This window comes from Cebidichthys violaceus, unplaced genomic scaffold (genome assembly GCF_023349555.1).
Source record: "Cebidichthys violaceus isolate CVI_PGR_0920_01 unplaced genomic scaffold, fCebVio1.0.p SCAF_12, whole genome shotgun sequence".
NCBI classification, from domain to species: Eukaryota; Metazoa; Chordata; class Actinopteri; order Perciformes; family Stichaeidae; genus Cebidichthys; species Cebidichthys violaceus.
In genome coordinates this window covers 6,552,876-6,565,402 of record NW_027176285.1, presented here as the reverse complement: position 1 = coordinate 6,565,402, position 12,527 = coordinate 6,552,876, and the positions used below count along the sequence as shown (strand labels likewise).

Below are 12,527 nucleotides of genomic sequence, written 5' to 3'. Positions count from 1 at the left end.
GCATTTCTGACCTAACACAGTCACAGAAGGTCAGCACTGTTAACTGTTAACACACTGATGCACTATCGCTAAAGCACCGACCGTTCAGCATCTGATTAGAGTCACTAACACCCAACCAAACAGCAAGATTTCAGAGAGAGAGCAGCGTTGTTAGTGTTGTAGCGTGAGGAAAGTGAGCCGGGAGCAGACTGAGGTGTTGCTGCTGTGCTCTGCAGAATCTAGGTTAAGTCTGAATTTGGGCAAATGTTCTTTCAGTGCTGCCGTAATAGAAATACCTCCAAATGCAGTGCAGGACAGCACAATAGAGAGGCGTACGGTGTGGTAATGTGTGTTGTGAGGTATTGGCACTTACGTGGCTCACTAGTGGTGCAACGGATCACAGAAGTCATCATGTTGATGAGCCCTATCGGCTGATACAGCTAGTTCTTGTTCTTGTTGTTGTTTTGATAGATCAGCTGGTATAGAATGCTCCAGGTTATTTAAAAAGAATCTTGGCATTCGTAGTTTTAATGATTTAAATATTATTTCAAGCTGTTTAGAGCTAGTGTTAGGAAGTTAAACAGGTCATAATTCATCTCTAATATCTTATATTGTTGTGGAAACCTCTCCTTGAAACAACTAAATTAATTTTGCCTAAAACCACGTTGAGATTACACCAATATTACAATTGAACACATCATGATAGCATTATAATTGATCTTGGCCTAATACCCATTTTTACCTGATAGAGCATGAACACACAATGATGTAACGCAATGGAGCCTCCGTGTGTTAGCTGCTCCAATCAGGTTTTTTTCTGTGACAATTATATCTTGACATCACATCACCACTCTAACCAGATGACGTCTTTTTCTCGTGGGTTGTCACGTGACTCACACGTTACCTGCTAGTCGGGTGAGTCGATAGTCACTTGGTCATGTGAGCGAAGTTAACGTCAACTCTCTTTTCCTTAACCTCACCAAGTGGTTTTGTTTCCTACTAGCGTATATCGACACCACGTCTCTAACACGTCCCAAAGCGATGCTAGAGGGGAATGTAGAGCATCCTAGTTTGAAGCTTCGGAGCACTCACCAAGCTGGGAATGTGTATCTGTCAGCTTGTTTTGATGTTTTTCTGCCTTCTTGTGGTCAGGACATTATTAAAGCTTTATATTTTTGATGGAGAGTCATTTTAGAATACAAGTCCCAAATATGCTTAAAAGCAGCTAATGTCTATGAGATTCATTAACGGTCAATGTGTTATAGGTAATGAGTATCCGAAAGATGACTTCATACTCAAAGTAGGAGTTGATTTATGACGTTTTTCTTTTATTTGACCCGTTTTATGTTGGAGCCACAAAGCGAGTGAGTGCATGGTATGTAGCTTCAGGGCAGTCTGGGTTGTTTTCACACTGGAGGTACTTCCATCAGATACACGGACCCCTAGCCTTTTATGAGGGGTCATAATTTCAGAGCACCGTCTGTCTCGTCTTTCACATTGAAGAGAAGCTGTGTGTTGGACAGGACGGGCTACGTCCTCTGTTGAGATACCAGAGACACATTCCAACACTTTACATTCAGACTGCCCATCCTACGACAAAAAATGGTGTGTATCTAAATAAAATGTACAATGTAGCGGACAATGCAGTGGCTATGAAATTTATTGAACACATTCATGCTCATCCTCTCCATTCCATGAGCATTCCTCCAGCATGAGTACATGACCTTTGCTGAGAACATTCATGTCTGCTGGAAGCCCTGTTCTTATGGTGATGTCATTTCATTGTAATGCCTCTCAGGACAAACTTTAGTTTTTATGCTCAGTGCTGGTAAGGTTGTGAATATTAGAACTTAACATTATGCTTTATAAACGCATGGGAAAAAACACATTTGTGCATAAATGCAATATATAAAATCATTGCTTGAAATTATATTTTTGGATCATAAGGCAAAATGGTAGCAGCCTTTTAAAGTTTAAAGTTCCACTAGCCAACATGCTTCATCCATTTAACCGGATTAAGAATCATTGCATTCATTTCAACATATTTATAGTTGGATGTAAAGAAGCATATTAAAGTGAATCTATAATATCATTTCAGTGATCACAAGTTTCATTGATATACAAATACAATAGGTCTTAGGTCTTAGTTATCTTTACTTCTGGCCAGAAGTACTTAGTAGAACATGAAACTAATGTTTTCAACCCACTTTGGAGAACAGATTCAAACTGTGTCCACAGCAGAAGTCCTTAATGAATTCTTCCTGGATAACTCAGAATCAATGACAATATAGTAGATAAATTACTTGTGAACAGACATTTGGATGGTATGTTCACGAAACACCGTGTAATGATGTTGCTGGTGTTCTGTTCCTATACTCTGTGTGTCGGTTGAATACATCAAATTATGGTCGTTATATGTGAGAAAGCCTCTATGTCATCGAGACGCCTCACTGAATATGCAACAGCTAGAACATGAAGTCAGGATAGAGGTCGGCTTGTCAGTATGAGTTGGGTCAGGTGTTAATGCCAACACCTGTCTGTGCAATGAACCTTTAAAAGTGAATATGTCACAGACGGTGACAGACGAGATTCCAAAAAAAAAGACATTTTGTATTTTAGAACCAAACTGAATCGTACCTGTGTGAAACAAAACGTGTGTGAAAAGAAGTACTTTGAGGAGAATCCAGGGGCGTCCGTTGGTAACGATAGCATTATTATAAAACTTCAAAACAGTGGTGCGTTTCTTCCTTTCTAAGACGTCACTTATCTGTGTAACCGAGGAGGCCCTGAATAAGTCCCATGGCAGAAAACCGAGAGGCTGACATGGGTGAGAGAGACAGAGGAGGCACACAACGCGGTCTGAACTGGATATCTAGAAGAGGGAGGTTGACCACGACTTGACTTGTTTAGACAGGGGAGATAATGTGTGCCCCCCCAGCTTCACTGAGACCAGAACAGTATATACAGAGTCTGAACGGCATCAGGTCAAGTGCCAGATCAGCAGATAGAATGCAGTTGGTTGTGCCGATACTTTTAGAGCAGGAAGGGAAGTGAAAGCACTTAAAACTGAATGAAAAGTCTTTCACACAACACAAGCGAGTGTTGTAGAGGCTGAATAAGTATACAAACCATATACAGCTTTGTATTACTAAGCATCAGAGAGAAACAAAGCATGACCACTTTAATGTGGTTAAAGGTGAAAATGCAACCTTTTCTCTACGTTTTGGCCTCCATTCACACAAATGGTTTGTTTCCACTGCAGGTATTTAACAAGCTATTTCCTACCATAACTCTGTAAGGACTTAATACAATGCTGCTCCCTGTGTCTCCACTGTGTTTTACAGGCTGCAGTGGGACTATTTTGTGTCATATCCACTGCATGCATCTACTTTTTTCCTTGCACTGTTTGGCTGTGTTGTATTCCCACTTTTGTCAGATGCTGAAATATGTTCTGGTCCACCGTTCTGTTTGTAATGACTGACTGCTGCTCCTTCTGAATGGCTTCCTCTCTATACTAATGCATACTAATGGCGGCCTGGATATGTTGTCTTGTCCAACAAGCATTCTCCACTCTTCCTCTTCTCTTTTAAAGTTTTGGTTGTCCTGGATTCTCCTTACATATGCAGTATGATGTCACACATCTGCTCGACCGACCACTATTGGCAGCACTTGGTACATGGTGTCACCATGAGGTGTAAGAAAGTATCGATACACTTGAGTATCACATATTTATGTTTTGTGATACTGTGTTGATTCTCAAAAACACTATGGATTTTTCATTTATAGTTTACGTGCAAAAATGAATGGCACACAGTGTCAAAAAGTAGTGCAATAGTGTTGGGCGGTTAGCAGCTAACTTTGCTAACAGTGCGAACAACGACAACGGTGCTGGCAGAGCTAACAGTTGTAACCCGGTGGGGCGATCAAAAGGTTGGGCGCTACGCTTCCGCAACAACGCGGTCGCACCACTGTAGGTTTGGGGGGACCGCATCGTCAGCAGTAACTGCTGTCCAGTAAGACTCACACACAGCTACCATTCACATGATGGGGATCGGATGAAGTACTCTATTGATGTCGGTATCGCTTTAAGGGTATTGAGATTCACACTGGCATTGCCATTTGTTAAAGGATACCATGATTTGTATTGTATCAACAGATTCTTGCTAATACACGGCCCTGGTGTCACCTTGTTACAATTGACAACCAGCTATCTAACAGAGGTAACTCCAACACGAGTATGTATTAGAACTGTCAACCAGGAGCGAAGGCACCGTACAAGTTCATCAACTATTCAGTTGCTCAGCAGGATGTGCTTCATTAACCACATACTCCATATTGACATATTGACTGCTTGCAGCTTTAGAATGCTTCATTACCACTCACGTTCCTGGAGAGAAGAAAAGCAGTGGTTGAGTTTTCAGTCATCCTTTCCACCTTTGATGCTCCGCCAGCAACATCATGTCTGCCTCAAAAGTAGCTCTTCCTTTAAGAAATGTGTGTAAAACTCCTGTCTACTCTCTGTTGAAGCAACACTCTCAGAAAACTCATGGAAGTGGGGGCAGAAAATGTAGAGGGGTGGAGGATGGGGAGTAACAGAGATAAAGGTTAGAGGACTGAGAGCAAGAGGACACACACACACACGCACACACACACACACACACACACACACACACACACACACACACACACACACACACACTCATACAAGCAGTTTGAACAGGAGAGAGAAGGAAAGTGTTGAGGTGTGCCAGAGGGCCCTCTGTCAAAACCCCAGTAGATGGAGTCGTGGCCTGGCCTCTCAGCTCTCAAAGGGCCCTTTCATGGTGGAGGCAGCCAGCTGGAGGAATGCAGCAGCCAGCGGTCGTATTCAGCCTCGGATGAAAAAGCATCCTACTGCCCCCAATCCCTCATTTTCTGAGGCTGTGGATATGTAATCAATCACAGCCACGTAACCGGGCCGTGTGTCTTGGTTTTCTTATAGTTTACTTTCTGACAAAAAATTGTTTGCTATACTTTGTTGTGTTGTGGGGTGCTTGGTAAATAGGTGGGATCGATGGCATAATAAGACCGATGGCTAGTGGCTCCTACAAGTCACAGGTTTTTCAAAAAACCCACAGCAAAGTGTTTGAGGAAACAAATGTCATAGTGATACATATTTAAATTGAGTGTGGTGTGATCATTATCATTACCCTTGAAGTCTTTAGACAAGGTACTACACCTTGTCTAAATCATTTATTTCATTCAATTGAGCACTCAACTCCCTGGTATTCCTCAAACTATTTGTCCATAACAATGCCAGCGTATAGGCTTAGATAGTTCTCTGCATATTCACATGATGCGGGTGATAGCGGCTTGTGTTTTCCTGTTTGGCCTCAATGTTGCTATGAATAGATACAGACAGCTTACCGTCACATTACTATGATTGTGCAGCACCTGGACATTACAGAGAAGCATTTCCTTTGTCATTTGAGGCTGTTGATGACAACAGCTCTGGACATAACATTGTTCTCGAGGCTACCGAAGATGAGGAATTCGTTTTTGTGCCATTTATGAATCAGATCATTTTAAAGCAGAACTGGTGCACAACGAACAACGATACTTGCTTAGAGAACATGAGCGCTGAACAGGACAACGGTCAACTATCCCAGGAGAAGTTAGGGCTGATGGGAGAACCTCATATAATTACATCAACTGCCTCGACATTGCTGCTATGAACGTGAACGTGGTTTTCCCGGCCAAATTTCCAACATGGGAAGCCAGAAGATCCCACAAGCGTCGCACTTTCATGGAAAACCTTCAGCTGCAGTATCTGTGGCTGGAGGAAAGAGAAATTCCAAAAGCTGATGGATGCCCTAAGAGTCTTGTATCCAGAAACAGAACCGCTTATGCTGAGGAGCTCCCACAAAAGCTGGCGTAGATGCCACATCTGTCCATCCACATCTGTCCATTCACGCTTGGCTGCAAAAGTGACTGGGATTAGTAATTGTGACTAAATTGTGTTTTAGGCATTAGTTTGAAGTTACAGATAATACTGTAGAACCATGAAATAAAACTGGATGTTTAAAAAAAAAAAAAAAAAACTTTAAAATGTTGTAATAACGTAATAAATGTGCTTTAATATTTTTTTTTAAATGGCTAGCAAGATGATTTTAAGTGACGCGTCAGTAAAGGCGAAATTATGAAAATAATCAATTTCAGTGTCATTTTCTCATAGACTTCTATACAACCAGAGGAGTCACCCCCTGATGGACACTAAAAAGAATGCAGCTTTTACACATGAAGCTTTGACTCCACTTTTCAGACTGCCATCTGATGAGTACTGAAAACAGTTGCACAGTGTTCCTCTCTGGAGACGGTTGTCAGTAGGGTTATTGTACTGTAAATCTAGCTTCAAACCCACTTATTTAACCGCACTCTTTTAGATTTGCTTTGGATTTGGCTCTCATAATTAGTAGTAAAAATTTAAGAATAATTCAAACCTTGTGAAAAGTAACAACGGTGACTTCAAATGAGGAGCCTGCTCACCAGAATGTTCTGCACATTGCTAGTAACAAAAGTCTAAGGAGAAACTTCAGACCTGGGGAGAGGCTCTTTAGCCTCAGAGCTTAGCGGATCAGAGTATTTTATGAACCTGGAACCGGATCCAAAACAAAAACAGGCTTTAAGCCTGTCTCTAGTGATCCCCCAACTTTATGGAAATGATACTAAATCAGCTAATCAATCAGACAGACGGTTTATTGAGAACATTTAGCTCTTCTCACATGCTCTTTCTGTTGTTTCCATTAAGTTTTTAGATCTGGAACAGATGTGAGCAGTGGGCTGAGTGGGAAAAGATCAAACACAGACCAGTGTTGTGTTTTAAAGCTTGCATACTTCATCCTCGCAGTGTGATCACAACTGGTAGGATGTTTAGAAGACATTTGCGAGGATGTTTAAAAGTTAGAGCTGCTTAATATCTCAGAGGATTTAGCTTGGGTGAATACAAATCCAGCATTTGCATCTGATGCAGAGATATGAAGCGAAATTATCCTTCCCTCTCATAATGGAGGAGGCTGTGTCTGCCTATGTCTATGGCTGGATTAAACTCCAATCTTTAGCGGGAAGGCTGGCTCCTGAAAGGAATGCTGTATGGTTTTGTTCACTGCAAGTCCTCAGCACCACCAATTTCCTCCAACCGGCCACATCTGTTAAGCACATGCTGTGTATCACAGGGAAGGCAGGAGCCAAAGCCGAGTCGAGTCGAGCCAATAGCCGAGCCATACGTTGTGTCTGCTCACATGCGCCTGATCCTGATTAGCTCCCTGGGAGAGCTAGGCCCAATCAAACAGAGTAGCCAGAGTATCCATTTCACATATTGCTCATGAAAAACTATATATATATATATATATATATATATATATATATATATATATATATATATTGTGTATATCAGAGCAAAAAGCCAGTTTGCCTCACAGCCGAGCTGAGAAAAGTAGCCAGGCCTGAAAGGCTCAGTATACTTCCAATAAACTACATTTATTTGGACATTTAACCCTTTAAAAAGACTTGGAAAAGGAAGGTTCACCATGAAGCACCTTGAAGTCTTAAAATACAATAACACAACATGCAATGTTAATATAAATCTCCCTAAATATGCTGTCAGTGGAAGATGATATCTTGACTTATAGTACAATAAAATGTGATTTCATTTTTTTTTTACATTTGTTGCCTTAATATTGCCAGAATACTCTCATGCGCGTGGCAATGTCACTACTACAAATATGACATAACTACAAGGGCGGTCCGAGAGAGCGCAGACGTCCACTAAGGCCGAATGCCCTTCTGTCGCTCTGTTGTGATATTTAAAAAATCAATAAAGTCAACAATGCTGAGCCATGTGCGTCACATATGAACGCCACCTCTCTTAATTTGGAGACACATCAGTCTTGCTTTAACCCACTGACTGAAAGGAAAGGAGCAAAAACTTCTACAAAGCATTGTGGGTAATCAAACAGAATCACTATTGACACCTTGTGCAAAAGCCCAGATAACATGGCATGAATAACAATATTAGCAAGACTCATCTACACTTAAATCCCATTAAAGCTATATTTTCATCAATGGCATAGTTGCTTGATTTAATGCTTTGCCTCGAACCCCTGGATGGAGCCCCCAGTTGCAACGTTGGAGCGGTGTGGGGGATGGGGTTTCAGACACCGTTCAACAATCCAACAATAACCTCTATAGGATCTATTAATAGAAATGGAATGTAATATTCTTCATTTTCCACTATGATTTCTTTAATGCATAATCACAAGAAACTAAGAATCGTGTTTTCATTAGCTTAAAATGATCCGTTTCTATCTACATACAGAGCGGGTCTTCTTCCTGGAGTCCATTATGTTGCACCGCTGTGTTTCTACAGTAGCCCAGAAAGGACAAACCAAACACTGGCTTTAGATAGGCCCTTAGCGTTTTCACATTAACCACCGTAGTTCTCCTACACTCTTGGCACACAGGAGTTTCTCTGTGAGCCCCAGTCAACAGGTTGGTCTGAACGTTACTGATCACAGTTTTTCTACCAAGAGGGTGAACTCCTATATTAATGGCTCCATGACTCTTTCAGAACAAACTTCATATTTGTAGCTCCACTGCTGCCAAGCCTCTAGAAAGGATTCCTTGTGTTGTTCCTCTTCTCCAACATTTTTGTATTTTCAGAATAAACTTAGCAGCCTTTTGGGACCGCCACCAAGTTAGACTTGTTTTATTTGGTCTTTAGTTTTAACTCTTGTATCCTCTCTGTGGCTATTTCTGCAGCTGATCCAGGTCTCTCAGTGGATACAGATGGTCTGGCTGAAGCTCAGAGTGGAGCTGCACCCACAGCTGAAGGTAAGATCAATATTCCTCATTTTGTTTTCTGAGTGGTTAAAGCTCAATCATTTGTATGTTGTATCTAATTTGTGTAATCCATACAAAGCCCGATATTTAGGGCATATTTATGACACTTCATCACCACAGGAGTACAATGGAATGGTCATGGAAATGTTCTGATTAGCTCTGCATCGCCCACTTGAGACTGTAGTGTTTGATGAGGATCGGGTACAGTGTGACGAAAGGGGGTCGAGGTGTGGGTCGACGGGGTCCAGTATGAGGGAATGAAGGGAGGGTCAAACGGAGATCAATGACGATCCTGGAGGCATCGAGGAACCCAGGGAGCAAGACTGAGGGTGGGGGGTGCGTCTCGATGATCTTCGGCGTCATCATCCATTTAATGAACCGTCATTTTGATGGTGCAGTGAGAAATGCCTCGCCTGAAGCGCATGTTGAGTATGTTCACAATGTCAGACATGTTTATAGTGACTGCTGCTTGATAGTTTCTCCTCTTGATCTGAATCAATGATCAATGATTGTCACTAAGGGTGGCAGTTACACACACATTATACTAACAGTCCTCCGGTTCACATGATTTCCAACATTGACCTCTGATCTTGAAGAATTAAAGCACATGGTGGTTTAACATAAACCTATTAGGTTGGTACCAATAATTACAAGTCAACTTTTTTAGTGCATTATGCTGTTTTTTGAATTGTAAATATATAATGTGTTTATTTATATGTGCTGTCACATCAATAATTGGCACTTGCCAAGATGCTCTGTTCTTCCAATGTGGGGAACATCGAGTTCAGTCGGAGTTTCTCCGATGAGTACAAGCCAATCAGAGGCAAAGTAGGGCGGGTCATAGTAGGATTTGTAATTTAGCGCTCTGGACAGGTCGCCAGGCAATCACAGGGCGTTTAGAGTCAACAAGTAACCTGATTAACCTAACCTGCGTGTCTTTGGACTGTGGAAGGAAACCCAAATGAACACAGGGAGAACATGTCAAATTTGAAACAAGCAAACTCCTCACAAAAGGGCCCATGCCCTGGGTTCGAACCCAGAACCCTCTTGCTGTGCAGCGCTAACCACAGCACCACCCCAGACATGTTTCAGTTCTTTTCTATTTTCAAACTAATGTCCCTCAGTCGGTCTTTTCTCCAAGTCGGTGTTAGTGAATTTATTGCAACAATCGGGCCTTTCGGCTGCAATAAAGACTTCATTAATGATTTGAAACAGGTATGTTAATGTTTATGCCCTCTGGGTTTGAAGCTCCGTCCTCTCCGCTGAGCTCCGTTGTGCAGCATGGTGGGTGTTCAGCGCGGCCTCCTGGCCTGAGAGCATCAATCATGTTATAATTTAAGGGGAGGCTTCAATGCTGCTGCAGCAGGGTCTGTTTAATACCAGGTTAGGGAAATTGAATGGTACAATGTGAGGACTGTTTGCACTGACTGTCAGTTCTCCAGGGACTAAAGTGAGCATTGAGCAGTAATAGTTTTCATGAACAGAAAGGACACTCTTTGCAGAGCTTCTAAGTGCTTATTCTTTCCTTGTTTTAGTCATTGATTTAGATGTAGTTTAAATGCATCATTTGTGTTCATACATTCCAGTTGTTTAAGGTTGTAAGAGAGTTCACAGAGATCACTGATTGTAATTCAGTTCACTGATTATTGTGAGAATATAATATGTACAACATATGCCAAAACAATATTGGAATGATGAGTTGATGAAGCTGATGAATCTGCGAAGATTGGGCAGAGATGGAGAGGTGGAGGGTTGCGTAACAGCTGCATGAACGTACTAGAGGTAGAGAGACAATCATATTTAAGAGAGACAGCAGCAAGATGAAAGCTAACCATATCCTTGTGTCGTTGTGCTATTGGATAGAGAGACCAGCTGATCTAGACAGCTGATATCATGATTGACAGCCCCAAACCACAACGGCAAGGAAATAATGAGTGTGCATGCGTGAGGAGTGATGGCAGATGTATGAGAAATAAACACGGGCTTAGGCATGCAAGAGTATAGTCTTCCTGACTGAACTTACGCTAGAGCTTCATTACAATTCTATGAGAGACAGGTGATTGATAAGAGAATTGGAAGTGCTGATTATCAATAAAACATGGATTGCTGTAGTAATAAATGTGAGTAGAGGGATGTGTTTAAATGACAGCAGATTATAAACAATGAGACCCAATGTAATTATACAATGCTGTTATTAAATAATAGGTCAGGGTTATTATTGCATGCTTCATAATGTAAGCAATGTTTTCCTGTTACCCCGAGTAACGTTAGTCTATATCCATTTTTAGGGGCAAAATACAGTTATATACTTTAAAGGAACGTTTTGTTATTTTTCATAAAACATAAAGCAATCATATACCAAACAACTGATCAATGCTGATTCTCTGTTAATAGATAAAGCATTGATGGAGATACAGTAGCCTGCATGTTTAGTAGTGTGACATTGGTTAGCATAATCACACTTAAATAAGGATCAATGTGTGGAAAAAAACATAACTGATTGTCTTTAGCTCATATGTGAACTGTAACTTCCTGAGTCTACTTTATCTAACTCATACTACTAATGTTAAACCTTCTTCAACAAATCCAAACGTCATCTCAGCAAAGCTTTGTACACATTGTTTAACCAAAACAGTGTTCTGTAAAAAAGGATGAAATATATCTCTGGGTGTGTTACTTCAAAATGTAGTCTTTTTTAGTCTATTACTGGTCCATTACTATTAGTACCACCTATATAAATAACATAATTCTTCCTAATCATCACTTAAACATCCATTTTTTATGTGGAAGACAAATTTAGTACGCACCAGTCCTCAGTGTTTGTTCTGGGTCCTTTAACGACTACTGCGAGGAACATTCGAGCTGTTTTGGATTTGCACGCTTCATCTGTCCTTTCCTGCAGAGTTGAGAGATGCAGTTCCTCCTTAAATGAAGGGTGAAGGATGAAGACGTTATAATTAAAGAGCTGCGTAGTGGCATCACTCATCTGCAGCCCGCGCTGTTGGAGAGCTCTGTTTTTGCCAGGATGGGAAGCTGTTTTTTCCATTGCGTAAACTCCAGAGCCTGGCTGCTGCTCCAAATGCAGATGGTATCAAGAGCCAGAGGACTTCTGAGTGTGTTTATCAATGTCTCTGCACCCAAACCATTGCTTTTTATTTCCTTATACAGTAATCTGCACAACAGACCCTAGCAGAGCAACACGAGTACTGGTAGATTACTGGGTTGTAACCTACTATGTTACTGAGCTGTGGCCTGTCCCTTGGTATGTCAGGTCAATTTGGGTCCCATTTAGACTTCCTGTCATGAAGTTTCTTTCAGGAGCTTGTCTCCTCGTTCTCTCCTCTCCTGCACACTTTCCTCTCCTTGCCTCCTCTTTTCTTTCTGTCCCTCCCTGAGGTCTCCTTTCCTCCCCATCCCAGTGTTCGATCTATTACCATTACCTTTCATTTTGAAAGAGCAGCGTCCAATGGGGGAACACTTTATCACTCACTCGCTCGCCCAATCCCAATCTACTCACTCACAGTCGCGTTCCCTCAGGGTCCGTGAGGGTTTAGTTCTGTCCCACTGTCAAATCCATGAGCCCTTTTATGAACACTTTCCGTAAAATACATGAAAGCAGAGACAATATCACACACCTGGTTTCTTCATCAACCATTTATTTTCATTTTGTT

General features: G+C 41.5%; 1 protein-coding gene across 1 annotated transcript in view; it reads left to right on the top strand.

The window, feature by feature from the left end:
- Window positions 1-12,527, top strand: part of ror2 (receptor tyrosine kinase-like orphan receptor 2) — a 45,361-nt gene that overhangs the window by 13,208 nt on the left and 19,626 nt on the right. The window contains exon 2 of the mRNA XM_068706027.1: window positions 8,776-8,847. Within this exon, the coding sequence (XP_068562128.1) occupies window positions 8,776-8,847 (72 nt within the window). The remainder of the gene's footprint in view (window positions 1-8,775; window positions 8,848-12,527) is intronic.